This window comes from Melopsittacus undulatus, chromosome 12 (genome assembly GCF_012275295.1).
Source record: "Melopsittacus undulatus isolate bMelUnd1 chromosome 12, bMelUnd1.mat.Z, whole genome shotgun sequence".
NCBI classification, from domain to species: domain Eukaryota; kingdom Metazoa; phylum Chordata; class Aves; order Psittaciformes; family Psittaculidae; genus Melopsittacus; species Melopsittacus undulatus.
The window spans coordinates 6908243-6928920 of record NC_047538.1 but is presented as its reverse complement, the minus strand read 5'-3'; the positions used below and the strand labels follow the sequence as shown (position 1 = coordinate 6928920).

The 20678-nt window shown below is 41.0% G+C and overlaps 2 protein-coding genes across 4 annotated transcripts; one reads left to right on the top strand and one right to left on the bottom strand.

Moving 5' to 3' along the window:
* Positions 1-353: 353 nt before the first annotated feature.
* On the bottom strand, positions 354-6857 carry B3GALT6 (beta-1,3-galactosyltransferase 6). The gene has a single exon (XM_031044269.2). The coding sequence runs from the start codon at positions 6451-6453 to the stop codon at positions 5410-5412; it is 1044 nt and encodes a 347-aa protein (XP_030900129.1). The 5' UTR covers positions 6454-6857; the 3' UTR covers positions 354-5409.
* A 54-nt stretch (positions 6858-6911) lies between these two features.
* Positions 6912-20570, top strand: SDF4 (stromal cell derived factor 4). Of its 3 annotated transcripts, none has more exons than XM_031044268.2 (7): positions 6912-7049; positions 8637-9015; positions 13520-13656; positions 14104-14217; positions 16336-16494; positions 17552-17727; positions 19231-19407. In XM_031044268.2, exons 2-7 carry the CDS (start codon positions 8708-8710, stop codon positions 19405-19407), a joined length of 1071 nt encoding a protein of 356 aa, XP_030900128.1. In that variant the 5' UTR covers positions 6912-7049; positions 8637-8707. The 3 variants fall into 3 exon arrangements, with proteins under 3 accessions (XP_030900128.1, XP_033924107.1, XP_005143697.1); XM_034068216.1 differs by lacking the exon at positions 6912-7049 and adding an exon at positions 7795-7937; XM_005143640.3 differs by lacking the exon at positions 6912-7049 and having other exon boundaries at positions 8708-9015; positions 19231-20570.
* Positions 20571-20678: the final 108 nt, after the last annotated feature.

Sequence of the window (20678 nt, the reverse complement as noted above, 5' to 3'; positions counted from 1 at the left end):
ATGGTGTTAATGGATGTCCAACTGCTTAAAATACTTCTTGGCTAAGACCAGAATCAATGTGCTTTTTAGTTACAGAAACCCTTTTTCTGAGCGCGTCAGTTAAAGTCATGCCTCTATACTGCTACTAATGTAAAATCTGGATGATCAGGTACATTTATTTCTGTGTGCGTGTGACCATGGCATCACTGCTGGGTCAGCAGCTCCCGCAGGGCTCTGGCATGCTCATTCATCATTATTACTGACCTTGACTGAAGCCTTTTTGGGCAGTTGCTTAAGACTGAGCCAATTCTCTGTGCCTCCCAGTGGCATAACAAACTGAAAATAACCACACTTTTCCTACACAGCACAAGCCATCACCTATACAGCAAAAAGTCTTTTATTAAAACTCACACAACACATCCTTTAGCCAATAAAGGCATACATGAAAGGACATCAATACATACACAACAAGCTTAGGCAATAACCAAGAGTTTTCACCATCACAGAGAACTTCAGGTTTTGAGCAGTTTATTTCCTATAGAAATGCTCAGCAAACAAGCTGTGTGCCACACTCCACCCCCAAATGGGAAAGTTGTGGCTGCAAAACATGTGCAATTTCATCCAACTGCTTAAAACATACTCAACACAGTACCCCACGCTACTTCTGGTTCATAAAGGCACATGGATGTAGTATCCTTCAGCTTCAAACAGGCTACAAGTACCAAATGAATCTGTTCCCAAGTTTTACTAGACATTAACTAAGTAGTATTACAAAGAAATAACTGATGTATTATATTGGCATAAAGTAGTTCCAGTTCCAAGGTAAAAGCATCTTACACAAGTCAATTTGCAGCAACAGGCAGTGTGCTCAGTAGTGAAGGTGTTGACATTTTGTCAAGCACACAATAATATCAAAACCGTATTTCAACTCTGATGCTGGAGCTGAGCTGAACACAAACTATTAGAAAAGCAAGTCTTAAATGGCCTTCCCATGCTGCTGGGCTTTTATTTTATGGCCCCCAAAATACTGGCATTAACAGGTATGAAATATGAATTGAAATGCTCAAAAATGAGGCATTTCAACTCCAAAAAGTGGAATGTTTGTTAAAAGTATGACACACAGAAGCTGTATTTGAGCAAACTTCCAATGAACACAGCTAGACATTCAGAAAGGAAAGTGTTTCCTTTCAGGAACAGTAATTTCTAAGTTGGGTTTGCTTTTTAAGTCTTTAACCGACTATAGGAATTCTTGGAAGCTTGAAGGTTTAAGCGGAACTGTTTGTCTATTTACTATGGCAATTCATGGTTTAGCTGCTTATTTTTACACACTTAGTCATGTTACACATAACATTAAAATCACTGGAAAATGAAATCAACTTTGTAGTTGAGTTTAAGCCATTGTCAGCTTTAAATAGTTCAGTTTCAAGTTTCTTGGCTATGATCACAGCAAAGGCATGTCACGAACCATTAACTTCTCTATTGTACCTACCAGCTTTGATAACAAAAGGCTCAGGAGTGTCACAGATCAACTCACTGGTAGTCCTGAAGGGATGCCAACACAGGCAACTGTGTCAAGTCTATATAAGCTTAACTTATAACATGTAACATTAACCTCTAGAAAAGTCAAAGTGATCATTTTCCCCATATTAATATTAAAAATGCAAAGTAGTTCTGAAGAAAAAGCTTGGAAACCAGAAAAAATACTATTTAAAGAAATAATAAGCCCAACATATCACTAACCTCTTGCCACTAAGAATGGCTACAAGTACAAAGATAAATCTGTTCCTGGGTAATCTTGTTTCACTAAGGCCCACCAGACAACTTTCCAATGTAATATAGCTGCTATAAAGACCAAAACTTGCTTATTCCTCAGCAGCATTAAAACATCCTTTTAGATGCTGGACTCACTGAAGTCAGGTTCCTCCTTCTGACTTTCAAGAGAGATAAAGATAAGTTTTCAAGTATAAAAAACATCATATATTAAACCTCTGAGATACTATCATGGAATCTAGTACTGAGCAGGTATGAACACAGCCTTTAATTACTACATGTAGAATACACTATACATATGTTGTTCAAAATGTGCTTTAGATTTTGCTTTAGGCAAAATGGGCTCAGAAATGAAGTTTGGACTGAAACCTTGTTTTTAAACTTTAGTGACTCACTCATGCAATGCACGGATGTTTCTTCATTACCCAAAATAACACTCATAGGTCTTTCACATGCAAATGCTTGCTAGTAAAATGTATAAAATAATAATCCTGTAGCAGTTAATGTTTTTCAGGGTTTTGCCACAGAACATGTGGGGTGTCTGTTCTCTTCCAAATGTTTCAATTTATTTTTAACATAGGAAAAAAGCCTAAAAAGTTTTTTCAGTTCAGTGGGATTGAAACCTAAGTGCTTTATTTGTATGTAGAAAGGGAGGTGTCTACTAAGAAAATTAAAGGCATTTCTCAAAGGACACAGATCTGTCATATTTTCCACATTAATATGCTTTGCAAATCTTCATAAGAGGAAACAGTGACAGGATAACGAGAGTGGCTTTAAGAGAGGAGATTGAGATGAGCTCTTAGGCACAAATTCTTCCCTGTGAGGGTGCTGAGGCGCTGGCACAGGGTGCCCAGAGAAGCTGTGGCTACCCCATCCCCAGCAGTGTTCAAGGCCAGGTTGGACACAGGGGCTTGGAGCAAGCTGCTCTAGTGGAAGGTACCCCTGCTCGTGGCAAGGGGTTGGAACTGGATGAGCTTTAAGCTCTCTTCCAACACAAACCATTTTGTGAGTTTAGGGCTCTACAATTAGAGCAAAACATGGTTAACCTTAAACAGAAAATAGTATAACACAGCTGTGTCAGACCAAGATGTAAGAGTGGTCCCCATTGCAGCTGTGCACTGAGGAAGCAATATGCTGTGCTGCTGTTGAGATCAGCTATGTATTTTAGGGTGCACACTAGTTCTGATGCAAGAGGATGTCTTCACTAGTAGGTATTGATATGCACAGTGTTTTCCATGGGGTCAAATATCAGCTGGAGATCCAGCATTTCTCTCCCATTAATTCTGCTAGCTATGAAAACCACTTTTCTCTGAGGAGTGAAGATGGCAGTTGTGGGCTGGGAGAGTCAAAGCCAACAATGTAAACTGCTTCTGCAATCACAGTTCTTGATGGAAATGGAGAAATGCTACACTCTACTAGCTCCAGAGACATGCAGCAGACTCTGATCTGCAGTTTAGATCCCAACACTTTAAATAATGGCCTGTACACCAGTAAATTCAAGCACTGCTTGATATGTAAAACTCTTTGACATAACAGTACCTCCTTAAGTTTAAAATTACATTTATCTATCCTATTTTTTCTTATACAGAATACATTTTCAATAATTATAAATAAATACTCACATTACAAGCATTTAATCACATATATACACACACAATACTAGTAAACCCCAAATGGCAAATAGGTATTTTTGTTCTTAATGCTAAAAATCAATGGAAGTTTCCTGTAATCTTGTTAAATTCTTGTTTTGGAATAGCATACCTTGCTGCAAAGCACATCTGCTTAGCTCAGTACATAAGCATTCATTAGAATGGACACATGCTAAAATAACTTACTTTTTCTTCAGTATCTTAATTTGTTTTGGAAGGAGGTCAAAGAATTGTTACAATTTTCAACATAGAGATTTATCCTCTACTGAAAACTTTTCTTAACCAATAATTGGATTAAACCAAGAGAAGAGTAACAAAACCCCCTCATACTTGATTCCTTTGGTATGAGTTGCTAACTTGCTAATAGAGAGATATTAGCACCCTTTTCCTTTTAATTATTCTGCAATTAGTGTCTTCCTGCAGACACTGACCTTGGGGGAGGAGGAAACGGCATTGTGTCAAAGTGCAGTGTGCAACAAACAGTAAAACTGATCATTAAGAATGCCCTTAAGGCATAAAAGTGAAAACTCTGCTTACACTGAAAGATTTGATGCTGACAAAGGTTACTGGAAGTCAGTTGCTCTGTACTAGTGCTGGAAAAGAAAGGATTTCTGTGTATTGGAGCACCTGCCATTCAAAAGTGTTTGAAGATAAGTAACATGGTGAGATTGTCATTGTCCTGTTTGCATTTATTGTCCAGTACTGGACCTGATACTGACCAGCTCTGTCAGTACAAGAATTACTTGTAGTGTAGACAGGACTAAGAGTCATGATCCCATTTATTGATGGGTCAATTGAGCACTTGGACTTTGTGTGATATTGTTTTTAGTTCCACTAAAAGTGCTGTTGGAGAGAAGGAGGGAATTCAGAGTTGAGCTTCGAGCATCTACAGATGACTGTTGTTGGTGCTGTTGGATTATTCTCCTTAGATTGCAATGTATCTCCTAAAGAGATGAGGTTCTCCCCAAACAGGAATTTGGGTGGTGGGGGAACCAATTTCTCTTGACTACACACACAGAGTTTACTTTTTTAGCTGAAGTACCCATATCAGGGCACATCTGTCTGAACTCTGAATGGCTTCCACTGATCTACTCCTGCTAATTTACACTTTACAGAAGTAACCCAGAACAACATAAAGCTAAAGCCTACAGTGTCTGACCTTGTAGGCATCACTGAGATTACTTACTGGTGGGAGAGGAAATGTTTCTTCATACACAGGAGGAGAAGCAAAAAAACACCTATGCCTAACAAGGCTAGCTTCATAGCATTAACTATTTGCCCCCAAAATAAGGTAGCATGTTCTATATCTGCCAAATACCGTAACCCATCCACCTTCCTAAATATTGACTTACCCTGTAGCTGCCAGGTAGCTTATATACATTTCTTTAAAATAACAAAAAGCTTAAAGACAAGTTATACAGGTCTAATAATGCCATTCTTGTAAACTGGAGCACTGGCCAGAGAAAGTGTCTTTCTCCCTCCCCTGACACAAATATCCTCCATAAAACTGTTCCCTTCACTTGACTGCTCTGTCAGTAACCAGCCCCCTGCTCCCACTGGCATTAGCAGCTGATTTGCAGCCCCACTAGAACCTTTAAACTTGCCAAGCTGCCACTTTGTCCTTGTCAAGAAATAAACAGCAGATGTCAGTTTGACAATCTTATAGCCAGCATAAAGGCCAGTCATGATCTTTAGCAAATAAATCTTCCAGCAACTTTTCATTCAAGTTATCCCCCCAACTTTCTGTACTATCCAAATTTTGCAACCTGTTACTTGCCTTCAATCCTGTCATCTGAGCCTTTCCATGCTTTTTGTCATCTATTTCTTTTTTCTTTTAAGCATCTCTGCATCATCCCACTTCAGTAGCTCTTAGGAGTTTCAGGGTTTCATTGATTGTGACATAATGAAACGTGCAAAATCTTTTGAGTAATCTTTAAGCCCTAGTTACTGGGATCCTTCCCAACAGTAACCAACAGTCCACCAACATTCTGCCTTCTCCTTCCTCAGCCTTTCAAGGGATGCCATCCTTCCTTTGGCAACACTGTGAAGGAGGCACTCCCCAGTCATACATGTAAGAAAGCCTGAGCTTAACCTCCTCCTTACAGAGCTTTCCTTCTTTAGCCAGGGTCTGGTGCTTTTCCAGCATGTCCTCGATGCTTTGCTTATGAGTTACTATGTACTTATTGTTGCAACCTCGTGACTTATACTCAGTGTCAAAGCGAGGGTCGTGCACTCTCTTCACGTCAATGGGAGCCAGCCACACGCCCAAGGAGACATCTTCACTCTGCCACATGTTCAGGTAGTCCCTGCTAATACGCAAGTAGTGAACCAGATCGGCAGAAATCACATAACCACCACCCAGAGCATAGGGTAGATAGTAGTCACAGAGCACCCAGGCACTCTCCTTCCATTTGCCACCAGATTTCACTCGACCACGGCCGGAAAAGAAGCCCCAATAGAGGCGACGTGGCTCCTTGGCTCTCAGCTCTTCCACGAGCACATCCAAGCGGACAAAGGTATCATCATCGGCCTTTAGGGCAAACTGAAAGTCCAGGTGCAGATCCAGCCAGACATACGTGGCAAGGACTTTAGCAGTCAGGTTCTCATAGGAATCCCGCAGCTCCGGCAGGAGGAGGAGGTCTCTGTGCCGGCTTTGCTCCAGCTCCAGACTACGGAGCTCCTCTGCCCCGAGCCCTGCTGTGCCAATGACGAAGCGGCTCCAGACATCATCGTGAGGTGGGCGCCCAGTGCCCGAGAGCCACGTGCTGCGGATGATGCTGCGCCGCTCGCTGTACTTGGGGCCACTGGTGATGAGCACGGCCACGAAGGCGGTCTCCTGAGGGGAGGGTGGTGGGGCTGCAGGGGGGTGCGGGCCCCGGGCACCTCGCGGAGGCAGGGCTGCAGGCTGGTTGTGCGGGAGCCCGTGGGGGGCTGGCAGAGGACGGAGGCCCTCGGAGGTGCACTTGGCCAGGTAGAGCAGGACCACGGCGAAGAGCGAGAGCCCACCCAGGCCCAGGGCCGTCTTGTGGCGGCACAGCAGCCGCAGCGGCTTCATGGCCACGGGGCCTCGACCTCCCTCCCAGGCCCCGTCACCGAGGCTTAGGCGGGAACAGCAGAAGGCCCAGCCCCGGGGGTTGGAGGGGTGTGTGGAGCGGCGTACGGCCGCCGAGAGGGGACAAGCTTCCTGCGGGGGCCCTCACCGCGCTTTGCCGTGCCTCAGAGGGGGTTTCATGCCTCCGGCTTGCTTCTCTTCGGGGAGGCTCCGGGACAGGACCAGCTCGGTTATCGCATACCTGCTAGGCCGCCCGCCGGGACTCGCTGTGTGCAGCAGCCGCCGCTCCAGTCGCCGCTGGCCTGGTACGGGAAGGAGCAGGAGGCGTGGCCCCGCCCCGCACCACCTGACCGTAGACGGTGGCGCCGTGCGGCGGCCATCTTGGAGCAGGGCAAGTGAAGCCAAGGCAGTGCCATTATGGCTCCGGGCGCGCTGTGGTGGGCAGGGTAGCAAAGGTGGCTGCCCCTGTGGTGCGCGGCTCGTCGTTGGGGCACAGTTAACACGTAGTCTTGTATTAGGTAACGTTCTGATTCCATAAGGATTGCCAGTACTGTGTTACGTACGGAAAGCAGTAATTTAAGGGCTCCCAGGGAAAACAGGTGAGTGATAAGCTCAAAGCTGGAGATGGATGTATAGCCACGGAAAAGCATCCTGACAGGGAATTATGACACGTAAAGGAGTTCCGATTTATTGTTAACTGAGGTAAGGAGCATGGTTTGCTGAGGTAGCTTTGGAGAGGATGTGTTCACTGGAGCAGGTCCAGAGAAGGGCAACAAAGCTGGTGAAGGGCCTGTGTCTCACTGGAGCACAGTGATGAGGAGCGGCTGAGGGAATTGGGGAGTTTAGGCTGGAGAAGGCTCAGGTAGGATCTTACTGGTTTCCTCAACTGCCTGAAAGGAGGTTGTAGTGAGGTGGGATTGGTCTTTTCTCTCTAGTAACAAGTAATAGACAAGAAAAACGGCCTCAAGTTGCATCAGGGGAGGTTTAGATGGAGATGAGGAACAATTCCTTCCCCAAAGGTTTCTCAGCGCAGTGCTGGAGTCACCATCCCTTAAGAGTTCACACACCGTGTAGACGAGGCCCTCAGTGCCATGGGTTAGCGGTAGCCTTGGCAGTGCTGCGAACGGTTGGACTTGATGATCTTCAAGGTCTTTTCCAATCTATTTGATTCCATGATTCAATGTGAGGAAGTGCCGTCGGCTCTTAAACACTCCACCTGCCCTCCTCTCCGGGCCTGCTGTGAGGGAAAATGGCGCCCGCCCCACTCCCCCTCAGGGCGCTCTCTGCCCTGCTCCAAGATGGCCGCTCGCCGCCCCTCACGCACGCGCGGCGTCGTGACGCAGCTCCCGCCCAGCGCCCTGTTCCCGGTCCCTCAGTCCGTGCCCGTTCGGAGCGGCGCCGCCGGGGCTGCGGGATCGGGGCCGTTCCATCGCGCTCCCAGGAGCCTGCTTCCCCTTCCTGCAGGCAAAGGGCTCCCGGACCCATCGGTGAGTGCGTGTTGGGCTCCCCTTCTGCGTCCGTGGGTCCTGCCCGCCGGCCGGGTGCGTTGGTCCGGGGCTGGGCCTCGTGGGTGTGGGGGTTCGGTGCTCCTGTCGCTGCCTCAGGGAGCTCTTTTGTGGCTGAGGTTTTCGGACGCCGGCAAGCGGGGCATGACAGGTCCGCCCCTTTGGTTCTTTTTCCTGCCGGCTGTTTCCTGTGTGTTTCCAGCTTCCCTTTATGTGATGGTATTTGTAACCCTGGGTCTCTCAGACTTTCCAGACTCATGGAATGGTTTGTGTTGGAAGGGTGCTTAAAGCTCATCCAGGTCCAACCCCCTGCCACGGGCAGGGCCACCTTCCACTGGAGCAGCTGCTCCAAGCCCCTGTGTCCAACCTGGCCTTGAACAGGGCAGAATTTCTTCCTCATGTTTAATCCACATCTCCCCTCTATCAATTTAAAGCCCACTTGTCCAATCCCTACAGGCCCATGTCAAAAGGCCCCCTCCATCTTGTAGTCCTCTGACAGAGGTTACGATTGTCCAGGCTGAAAACAAGCACAATTAATTCCCCGTTGCATATTTATTATTTAACAGGCATTTTAATTCTTTCACAGCAAATGTGCATATAGATTCTGAATTTTAGAAGTTTTATTAATGATGTAATGTTCTAGAGTTGAATTTGCGTGTGCTTTTTCCTTTTTGTTTCTAGATCATTTAATCCATTCACAGAAATTTAACCAGCCAATACTTTGAATAAAAAGGAAAAAAAAACCCCCAACCATGATGTCAAGACAGGCCTTCCTCTGCAGTTTGGGATCTCTGTATTTGTCCCTTCTGTTTGTATTTCTCCTAATGGATGTATATGCAAGGCCTGCAAATAATTCAGCCCTCAAAGAAAAGCCAGCTGACAGTAAAGATGAGAACGAGATCTTGCCCCCAGATCACTTGAACGGAGTCAAAATGGAGATGGATGGACATCTTAACAAGGAATTTCATCAAGAAGTTTTCCTAGGAAAAGAGATGGAAGAGTTTGAGGAAGACTCAGAACCCAGAAGAAATAGGAAGAAGCTCATGGTCATCTTTTCCAAGTAAGTTTATGTATGTTGCCATGAACAGTGCAGCCTCTTTCTCTGATTTCAAGTAAAATCTGCAAGTTTTTCTGTAGTATTCAAAACCCTGTGATGATGAGGGGGAAAGCATCATACTATAAGCACTGTGTTGTTGTTACTAAGGTATTAACATATGTGTGTAAACCATCCTCAGGAGTGAGAATGGAATGGTATGATGAAACATACTGATATAGAGATGAGAGTGTGGTAAATAAACTAACACTTGCCTTCTGTTCATAAAACTTCCTAGTAGATGCTGAGTGTCTAAAATGTCAGTGTTTGAATGAAGTACATGAAGGGTAAAAATAATTGTGCCTAACTGCATATACCAAGAATTCAGAAATTGATGTGACAGTTTTCTGTATGAAGTGTTGTTAACACTTAATTCTTTAGAATTTAGAAAAGAGAATGAAGCATGAGAATAGAAAGATTAGATTTTTTTAGCCTTTTCAAAGCCTTTATCTATATCTTTACTTGATGTAAAAATACTTCTAGACATTAAAGCATTTTTTCTTTTATAAAGCATTTCTTATGCTAGGTAATGTTTGTGTCAGCTGACGAACTGACAGGTGCTTGGAGGTCCCTTAATGGAGTTGGAAATCAAAGTCAGTGCATACTTTTAGACAATAGGTGGCAGAATTTGCTTTATTTGCCTTTTTGCAATGGATGATTAATTTTATTAGAACAGTTTCAATTACATTGGTGCTTTTAATGCTCATGATGGTGTGGGGATGCTCTTATGCTTGAAATCAAATGAGAAGGCTTAACAAAGCTTTTTTTTCCCTGCAGTTTTCATTAACAGGGAAAAAATATCAATAAAAACATTGGTGTTCTCCTGAATAAAGTTGCTAAATCAAACAGGCAAACCAGAGTGCCTTTCATACATAAAGCAGAATCCTTTATTACTTGTGTCTGCTCTTCAGACCACTCGCTTCATTGGTAGGATCTATCTTAATATTAAGGTTGTGCTCAGTAGATTTCATTTTCTTTATTGCCATATGTTTATTGGAAACACTCAGCGGGTGGTGAGTGTCATTGCAAACTCCATTTCTGCCTGTTTGTTATGAAAGAGTCTTAAGCAGCTTAAGAGCAGTTGGATTGAAGATCAGCTTCACTCGGATACAATTACATTCCATCAGATGATCAGATTAGAAATGTAGAAGAGCATTCTGAGGAATTCGCTTGCTAGAAAGCAAGACACACTCTTAAAGGCTGAAAAGAGAAATAGTGTGAATGTCTGTGGAAAGCTAGTAAGTCTAAATTTGTCTTCATTGATATAGCTTAAATCAGCCTGGAGTCTGTGGGTTCTCTTATGTGTTACTGTATGGTGTAATTTGGCTTGTGAAGGTGGGTGTTGATAGTAGGGGAGGAGGAAGGATATTGAAAGCAATCAGATGTGTGTATGGTGATGCTGATTTTGCTGAATCAATGATGTTGGGTACTAGGCTTCAGCTTGGTGCTTCTGAGGGTCACAACTTGTAAATTAAGTTGCATGTACTGAACAAAAGTGATAAAGTGAAGAAGTCTGTAATGTCTGTAATGTGTTCTGCCAGGATGTGTTTGTGGTGCTGAAGGTACCTCTGTGAGTCTGAAAGTTGCATATCCTTCTATCAGTTGCATTTTGCTGATGTTTTCAGCTACTGAGCAGCAGTCCTAGTGGTGATTTAAAAATGAAAAGCTTTGTGTTAGCCAAGTGCTTTACCCTGGTGGTCATTCATCAGGACACAGGCTTAAACAGCCTTCTGCTTACTACTATGTTGTACAGAGGTTTTTTGGTTTTAATTCCCCTTGTTTAAAAGTCATAAATTTAGTCTTTCCTAAAGCAGAACTCCTTCTGAATCCCCCAGTGCTTGTAAGTGTAGCACTGATAGACTGCACAGCTGGGACTGTTTGTGTTTGGACTGCAAGGAGAGAGTGGTTTGGGTAATATCCATGCCCTCTTAATTTCAGTTTGCCTCATAGTCTACCACAGCATTTATTTCTACTGTATGCATTCTGTCTGTGGTGGGAAGGTGCTGGTAATGACAGCCTATGTTGGACAATAGCAGGTAGGATAAAGAATGAAGTGACATTTTAAGTATTCCTGTTTTTATATATTTGGTTTAGATTACAGATTTGTGTTAGTTAAAAAACTGTTTATGCTTTGTGCCACTGGAAGCTTTTAAGTGATGTGTGCATCTTGATTTGTGTTTTTCCTAACCCACACATTTAAATGTACATCTAATACATTTTGCACACCTACCATCTAAAGTAGAGCTTTGCTTTGTTTTCTGTTCTTAAAAAATGTCTGGATCTGCGTTTCATTGTTTGTATGAAACAAACCAATTCTAAAGTGCTATGCATTAGATACTCAAGGAAATTGTTATCTTTAGTCCTCTGGGTAAGAACACTGCCTTTCCTGCTCCCCTTCAGTATGTTGTAAATTGGCAAGATATCCTTGCTTGGATTCCTCTTGTTTTCTTCAACTTAAATTCTTTCTTGCCAGTACTTGTTCTTTGGCATTTTTTTTAAGGAGCACGTTAGAATGTACCACTCATTACCCACATCATTTGTGTACTCAGGCCTATCTGCCTTAGAAGACTGATTGCCCATCTCAGCGTTAAAATCAGTTTTCCATGACTTCCCAGTATGAAATTGTTCAGCCACATGTAATTATCTAAGCCTGTCATTATTAGTGGAAACATTTTCAGTAGCCTCTTGTGTATGAGATGGTTACCTGAGGAAGCATGGGCAGTCTTTTGTTTTTATTGCCTTAGGTGGTAAACTCACAACAGGGCCACATCTTATATTTCATACAGTCATAAATATTCCTCTTGGAAGCAGAAGTGCTGTTCATGGCCAGCAGAAAGATTTCAGCTCCTCTTTTACAGTGAATGTCTTTTAGTTCATGAACATCTGAGTCACTGGAGACTTCTTGTGGTCTCTGGTAGCAGGACAAAGGTGTACTTTCATGACCTAGAAAAGCAATGGGATGCTTCTTACCTTTGTCCCCAGTTACAATGTCATTTATGTGGAAAGTACAGTTAGAGAGTAGTGAGTTTGATAGCTTTGATCTTACGGGAGAAATGCTCTGTTTTCCTTGCTTATTTTTGATGGTACCTGTTCCATATCACACCCCACTTTTATTCACCTGTATGTGCAGGGTGGTGTGAGTGGAGTGTGACCATTTTACTGGTCTTGTCATACTGAAAAGTTGCTAATAATGAACATGCTCATGTGTGTGAGAAAAGATGTGATACAATATTTAAACCCACTCATTCTGCATTTATTCTTAGAGCTAAGTATTGTAGAAGATTAGAGTTGTTATTTGGCTTAAGCTTTAACATTTAGTTGACATTTAAAGGGAAATCACATTTAATAACTTGAATTTCAATGAGAACGCTTCAGTACTGCTAATACAGCAACACAAACAGATAAAAAAGCCAAAGTTAAGCTGGGGTTTTTTGTGTGTTTGTCTTTTTTTTTAACCTCTTCTTTTGTGTCTCTGTTTATGGTGGTTTGTTGTTCTAATTGAACAAGAGTGCTTTTGGTGTGCTCTGAATAGAATCTTGCCTCCTAAGTGTTTGTCGTGGCTTTTTGATTTTAAATAGTGTATTGTTTCAGAATAAATACTTAATGATATCCTCAGAAAAACCAGACCTTTAAAGTGGCATGTTATGGTTTTGTGTTTGGTCTTCAACTGTAACTTGTATGTTATTTCATTTTAATGAAATAACCATTATTGGAATTGCTGGTGTGGCAGTATATCTGAGTACAATAAAGCAGTATTGGTAGGCCATTAAGGAATAAAACTGGTTGTCAGATTGGACGTTTACTGATAATTTAGGTAGAAAAAGTTTAGTTCTGTAGCTTGAAATATTAAACAGTTTGGAAGTCCTTGTGCTATATTTTTGTAGAATCACAGAATACCAGGTTGGAAGGGACCTTAAGGATTGCCTGGTCCATCCTTTCTTGCCAAAAGTACCATTTTGCTTGTTTTTAATGGTTGTGGCAGTTGTCATCTAGGGAGACAGCTCTTGGAAGATAAAGGTAGAAAGGACTTTGAAAGATAAACTAAGATAATGTTAGAGAAGAAATTTTTCAGTCGTGACAGTCTGCAGCTGCTGTCAGTTGGCAATTCTGAACTAATATGAAATAAACTAATTTTGATGTATTTCTGGTTTCCTGTACTTCAGAAAGTTACTGCAAAACCTAATATTGAAATGAGTTAACTTACACCAAAGTGAAGTATGGCTGAATACTTTTCATTGGGTAGTAACCTAGGTGTTATAATTACTTAAATTTAATTATGAAATAGAAGACTAACTTTCTATTTGTACATTCTTTGAACTATAAACACCTCAGAGAGGATTATAAATACACTCTTTTCTGTAGCAACCTATGTTACTGTTGAATAAAGTAAATAAGTTACAATCTAAAAATACATTGCATCTTTGCCCCCATCAATCTCCAAATCTAAATCTTGTTTGTTATTCATCCATAGGGTGGATATAAATAATGATAAAAAAATAGGTGCCAAAGAGATGCAGCGCTGGATCATGGAAAAGACAGATGAACACTTCCAGGAAGCTGTGGAAGAGAATAAAATGCACTTCCGAGCCGTGGACCCTGATGGTGATGGTAAGATAAATGATTTCCTCCATCTCCTGACGTCTTCAGTCTCTTGCTAGTAGCCAAACGTGCTCTTCAAGTGTGCTGTGTCAAAATGCAAGTTCTTTTGGGCTGTGTGTAATTGTGAGATTTGATCCCTACACAAGACAATAAAGCAAAGAAGTAACGTGCTCCAGTCAGAGTGGTAGTTCTGTGTTGACTGCTGTGTTATTTCACTTGTGGTCATAGGAAATTATGGCTCTGCCAGGGATGGGGTAAGGATGGTGACAAAAATGGCTTATTTTCACAAAGCCTGTGTGGTCTAAAGAGACATAATTTTCATGTTGCCATTCATAAAGCTTAATGTGATGGTTATAGAGCTGAGCCAAAAGAATTTAGCACCTACTGTTTTAAGTGATAAGAAAGTTTGTTGTTAAGCATGTGATACCATGTCTGAGATATGGCTCTTTCTTACAGGCCGTGTGTCCTGGGATGAATATAAAATTAAATTTTTGGCAAGCAAAGGCTTTAATGAGAAAGAGATTGCAGAGAAGATCAAAAACAATGAAGAGTTGAAAATAGATGAAGAAAGTAAGTGCAGAGCGTTGGTGTGTGTTTTTCTTTTACATTCCTAAGACCTGAATGTCAAAACTGTTCTTAAAATGAGGTGGATGTTTCATTATTCTGCTTCTACACAAATACAGACTTTGTAAATCATTACACAGAAACACTAAATTTCTTTCCAACTCAAATCTGCCTTAACACTAAAAAAAATTAGTTGCTTAATTGTTACTGCCTATTTGAATAGTTCTCAGGTAGTTATATTTAAGAGCCTGCTAAAATTTGTCAGACCTGTGTTGTCTGTGGACCTTTACATTGTTAATTGAGGAACTAGGACCCTTGCTCCAAATGAAAGGGAGCTCTTATAAAGAATTCCTGTTCTAAAATTGAGAACGGGTGTATGTGCTACCAGTTTAAATAGGTGTGGGCTTAGGCACTGCAAAGCATATGGGAACAGCAGGAGGTTGTCTAGCAGTTATTTCATCTCTTTATGGAGATTTTTTAGGTTAGTGAAATTGTTTCTTCTTTATTACTTCTGAAACTTTCAATGGAATCTGGCTTGGTATAAACTTGGCAACAAGAGAGTAATCTCCCTGCCCCCCTCACCACCTAAAAGGGTTTAAACTTACTGTTAAGTAAAGCACCAAGCCTTAGCCTTTCCTTGCAGGAATTAGTCATTTTAAAGTGGGTTATGTTGTTATATTTTCCATTTATCAAAAAGCAACTAAAATGCAAATGGGCCTTTGAGTTTTCTGTCAGGGAAAACACCTGTGCAGCGTATTCTATGGCAGTGTGGTTAACTACAGTTTACAGGAATGCTCATCAGATTAAAGGTTTGCTGAATAAGGGAAATGGGTACATAATCATCTTTCTGCCTAGGTAGCAATCACTGTTTGGGAAAGTCACGTTAGTTATCTACTGCTTGCTGAGGAGGATAGGCACAACTTATTTTCATACTATGGTGTAATGTAAATGTACTTTTGTTTTGGCCTCTGTAATAAAAAAGAACAGCTTGTGGATCTTAAGCTATGTTCTGAGTCCTGCAGAGAAGCATGCTACAGTTTGGATGTCAGGACAAAACTAGGGACACAACTTCATTTAACTTGGGGTTAAATAAAGGTTTCAGTGATGACTGACAGTTGAGTTTCATTTAAGGCTGAGTAGGAAAGGTGGGCAAAAGGGAGACTGACTTGTGAATTCTAATATTTGGGGTTGGCTACACTGTAAGACCATAAGCAAGTGATTTGTTTATTTTGTGGTTACTTATGCCCTTGGTGTAACTAAAACTTGCCTTTTACAGACTTGCCCTAAGATTCATACTCAGGCTCTGAAGGTTTTCTTTACTTTTCACAAGAAAACATTCACTGAAGACTTAACTCATTATTGCAACTGTATTATTGCAATTACTAGTGTAAACTCAGCAACCAAGAGCATGCAGGAGCTATTTAAGATAGTTTAATAAAGTAATAAAAAAGTTTGTGTGAAGGCTGTAGTCTTTCAGACTGTTTTTAAGACTTGCGAGCAGCAATTGCTTCAGCTTTGTGTTTGTTAGAGTAGTTTGCAGATAAGCAGGGTGTGCTACAGGCAGTATTTTTTCCACTGTGTCATTTAGAAAATGCCTACACTAGAAAAAGAATACCCTGCACAGGTGTTTTTTTCCCTGATTAATTATGTTCAGGACCATTAGGTACACATAATATAGAAAAAAATGTAGAAAACAAAGATGTTTTGTTCGGAAGAAAGGTACTACTGGTATTCAGGCAGGCAAAAGTTTTCTGTTGGTAATGGGCTTCAAAATATGAAAATAAGAAAGGAGAACAAGTTGGATTATTCATACCTCCTACCAGAACCAGCTAACAGTACTATTAGGATGATACTTTTCACTTGATATGCTCAGGTTTGATACAGGTGTAGTTAAATCTTTGGCTTCATCCCCTAATTTCGTTTTGGTTATTTGGTTAAAGGACCTTTTCTAGCACAAACTAGACTAAACTAATTGTATTTTGTTTTCCTGCTTTCCCTGGGTATTGAGCTGTAAAATAAGCAAGGTCATCCTTGCTTAAACAATTCAGTGTCATAGGAAGGTATATTTTAAGAACTTTAAGTAGATTGAACATGATAGCTTTAATCTTCTTCTTACATTTCTAGCACAGGAAGTTCTAGATAACCTGAAGGATCGGTGGTACCAAGCTGACAACCCACCTCCTGATCTGATGTTGAATGAAGAAGAGTTCTTGTCGTTTCTCCATCCAGAGCATAGTAGGGGGATGCTGAAGTTCATGGTTAAAGAAATCATCCGAGATTTGGGTATGCCATTTTAAAGCATCTTGCTTGGGAATTGTTTAATTGCAAACCATTTTACTGGGTAGGTGTTAGGTCATTGCACGGTCATGGGGCTGTCTGAAATTTTGGCATATCTTGTTTGCTCTGTTCTACATACTTTGTAATGTGGTCAGTAAGAAAACCAAACCATTAATGCTGGCATCTCTGGAGTTGTGTGTGCCTCTCTCAAGACTAGTCTCTGGATGTTAAAGAACAGCACAATATCTATTGTATATTAGAAAGATACACTGAGTACTTCTACAAAGAAGTTCAGCTGATGCTGTGTCACACTGAAGTGCTTCTGCACTGGAGAGTCACTGTAGCAGTATTAGAAAAGGTTTTATAAGTAGTAACATACTGTAAAATACATTTATGTGAGTATTCCATGAGGAGGGTAGTTGTAGTTTCATACTTCCCCAGGCCAGCAACTGAGTAAGAATTGGGAGGTACAGTCCTGAAAGTGGAAAGTAATGGTTGAAGTTCCTAAGAAAATTGTATTTTTTTTTCTTAAATTCGTAAGTATTGGCACACTTTTTTTCTATTGAGTCACTAGTGATGCATATTTAAACTGCTAGAACACCTGGAGTAAACAGAGAGCTATGACTTTGCTAGTTGTTAGCTTAAAAAATATGAAGAGTTTCCAGTGATACATATGTGAAGCACACAGCCAAAATAACTCCAGTACAGTCATTTGTGAGGGGTGATTTATGAGAATGGTGATACAAGGGGAGACTGGATACAGCTGCAAGAAATGTCTTTTGTGCAGATGGCAAATTAAAAAAGAAAAAGGCTTAACTTGCCACCTGGTGCGTCCTTCAAGTCCAGAAAACCTCCTATTGATTCGTATAGTCATATGTTTTTTAGCCTTCTAAAACATTGTATGTGTACCATAATGCAGAGAAGTTTTGGCTATTCAAAGCTATAAATGTTAACTGTTCTCTGCTACAGTCAGGGTTGTGGACTGCTGGAACCAGGCAGACTGGTTCTCATTTTAATGGGCATTCAGCAGACACTTTTCAGTTCCTCTGTCCTTCTGTTGTAGATCAAGACGGAGATAAGAAACTCACCCTTTCAGAGTTTATTTCCTTGCCTGTTGGTACTGTAGAGAACCAGCAAGCTCAAGATATTGATGATGACTGGGTAAAAGACAGGAGAAAGGAATTTGAGGAGGTGATTGATGCTAACCACGATGGTATTGTCACAATGGAAGAGCTGGAGGTAAGTCTTCCTCAAACAGTTCTAGTGCTTTTAAAGCCAGTACCAAGGTTTTAAGTACAGGATTGAAACTGTTTTAGAGAACATGAAATCCAAAAATATTTGAATTAACAGTACAGTGTGTGTGTGTCTACTACTGCTTTGGATTATAGTATTGTTCTATAGTGCTTGCAGATAGTGTTGTTACACTTTTTGTTAAAGCAGAGGGGAAGTTTTCCTATCCTGTTACTCACAGGTATGCTTTTAGATTGGTTTTGTTTGTCAAAGAGACACTTGTATGGGTACGGAGCATATGAAATCAAGTCACAGCCTTCATTAGGTGCCCTGGTTAATGGGCAGTGAGTCATACTTTCAGTTGCAAAAGGAGTAACTGGCAACTTATGTATTAAAGAAAACAACCCCAAAATAAAACAGAAAAGCCCCAATGACCAGCAAACCGTGGGGCCCAGGAGCCTAGAAAATAGCAGATATCTCTTTCAGAGTGTTTTTAAAACCCTTTCTTCTATTAATTCTGTCTTCAGAAGAGGCTATGAAACAACACAAAATACTTTGACCCTGTAGCTGTGGCAGTTTTTTTGGCCAATGGAAGAGGTTTGTGGTTCACTTCTGGCTTTTTTTCCCTTTCTGGCTGCAGGAATGTACTTTGAGTAGCAGAATTTGTACTGCAGCATAGGCAGGTGAAAGGAGAACCTCTCAAATGTTCGTCTTCTCCCTGAGACAGGGTGAATGTGGAAGGTCGTAAGCTCAGGATACAAATAATGTTGGTATGAACATAGTGGTAGTATGAATAAACAGTTACTTTGTAACATAGAAAATGTTAATAACCTTTTAATGGATGATTTTCTTCTAAAAGCCATTTTATCTGTGAAGTCTTTGTATATGTGTGTGCACATAGACACGCTCTTACATATGTCACGTCTGGAAAGAACTGAAGATCTTAAGTCTTTTACATCATGAGCTAAAGTGCACTGCTTGGAAACTTCATCTGTTTCAGGTTAGGTAAAGGAGCAGAATGCTTTGTTTCTGAGACTTGACCTCAGATGTCTGCCTGGGGGTTTAAAATGAAGCAAGAAAGTTTTAAATCCAACATCATTCTAAAAACATGTAAGAAACAAGAAAATACATCTGTATTGGTCATACAGATAGTGTGCCACTTTTTCATTTTGAATTGATATTTCTTCACAAAACCCCACCAGATTTGATAGTGACTTCAGTTTGCAACCAGTACGTCAAAGATGTTTTTGTTGTAGACACTGACATAAGCTGTGAGAAAATCTGGATTTCTGTTAGAACAGCCAAGGGAGCAATGAGTGGAAAAATAGCAAAGAGAATAGAAGTAAGCCCGTTAAAAAGCTGTGCTACCACTTTTTTCCATGACTTATATTCACTTTGGGATGGCTTAGTTGGTCTCATAATTGCTGAAGCTTATCTAGAGCTAAGGTTCATTATTCTAATGTGTAGGAATGTGTGCTTAGTCATTGACAATCATTTTCTTATTTGTTTTAGGAATATATGGATCCTATGAATGAATACAATGCCCTAAATGAAGCGAAGCAAATGATAGCAGTAGCAGATGAAAATCAAAACCATCACTTAGAGCTGGAAGAGATCCTGAAATACAGCGAGTACTTCACAGGCAGCAAGCTTATGGACTATGCACGTAATGTCCATGAGGAGTTCTGATCCTGCTCACTTTTCCAGAGCTCTGAAGCACTTTCTTGTTTTCAAAAAGATAAAACCACAGGAAAAAAGAAATCCAACTCCCAAACAGACAGAAAGTTACTTTGCTGCTATCTGTGTTATATGCCTAGAGTGTGTTGTCCTAGACTAAAACATAGTCCGTCCGTACATAAGATCTACAGCGCTGTTGCCTTCGGTATGAGGGAAGAAAATCTGTCCGTAAATGATGGGACAGGTCCTGGACTACATGAGTTCACCCTGGTTTGGACAGTCAATGCAGCTGAAGTTTCAGCTGCTTTTGGTTAATCATGTTTGGTGGAGGCTTAAATATTTAACTCTTCTTGTTGCCCTCATAGCTGCTGATCCATGGAAATCGCAAATAACCCTGAGAGATGCAGGCTTTGGTGAAGGCGACTGTGGTTCACATCCATGTGTTCTGACCCCGTGAGAGTATCCATGTGTAGACTGGTTTGCTAGGAATTTTCTCGGTGTGTCTCAACCTACTTACGTATTGTTGAGGATTTAACACTTTAAAAAGTTCTCCCTCCATTGCTAAGCTGTTTCTAGGAGCTGTGGGGAAGAACTTTAAATGTTGGAGAGAAGCTCTTCTGCTTCTGGTTGAAAAGGAAAGCTGGTTTTATAGTGTAGCAGGATTTGAGTTTGTGACTACACTGGGAATGTGGGAAAACGGCTTATATCTTTAAACATCAGATTTCATTCTAAAATGAAGCAATGTGGAAGGTTTCTTTGTGGACTTAAAGACGATGGAGAGAGCAGTAGGATTTCCTTAGGTGTATGGTTACTACTTAACTGAAATTCATTGTTAAACCTAGTAAACTTACTTGCCTCTGTCCAAGTAAATGATGCTGATGAACTCATGAATGATGAAGCTGGCAGACATACAAGCTTTGCTTTTGAACTGCTCCTGCCAGAGCAATGTACAGTCAGTGCTTGGGAAGCTTTTTAATCTGTCTGGTTTTGGGTAATATCTGAAAGCATCTTGCAACACAAGGGTCATATCCACTACTGTCTAAAACAGAAAACTTATTTTTACTCTGGTTCCATCTTTACTGTAACAACCCCTCTTTTGGAAGGGTTGCCTGAAAATCCAAGTGAGATGTTATATTTGATTAAATTTATTCTCTTAATATAATGTAAATATAAGTATTGCTGTCTGTTTCTGTTTCACTATTCCCTCTTTTTTTTAATTGGATTTTTTTGGTTATTTTTGTGAAATAGCTTGTATCAGAGTCTTTTTATATACTTCTGTCTTT

Excerpts from the sequence above, each read along its gene's own strand:
- B3GALT6 (XM_031044269.2), bottom strand. The coding sequence starts at position 6,453 with ATGAAGCCGCTGCGGCTGCTGTGCCGCCACAAGACGGCCCTGGGCCTG.
- SDF4 (XM_005143640.3), top strand. The coding sequence starts at position 8,708 with ATGATGTCAAGACAGGCCTTCCTCTGCAGTTTGGGATCTCTGTATTTG. Across the intron at positions 9,016-13,519 it reads CTCATGGTCATCTTTTCCAA|GGTGGATATAAATAATGATA; the intron begins GTAAGTTTATGT and ends ATTCATCCATAG. Across the intron at positions 17,728-19,230 it reads TCACAATGGAAGAGCTGGAG|GAATATATGGATCCTATGAA; the intron begins GTAAGTCTTCCT and ends TATTTGTTTTAG.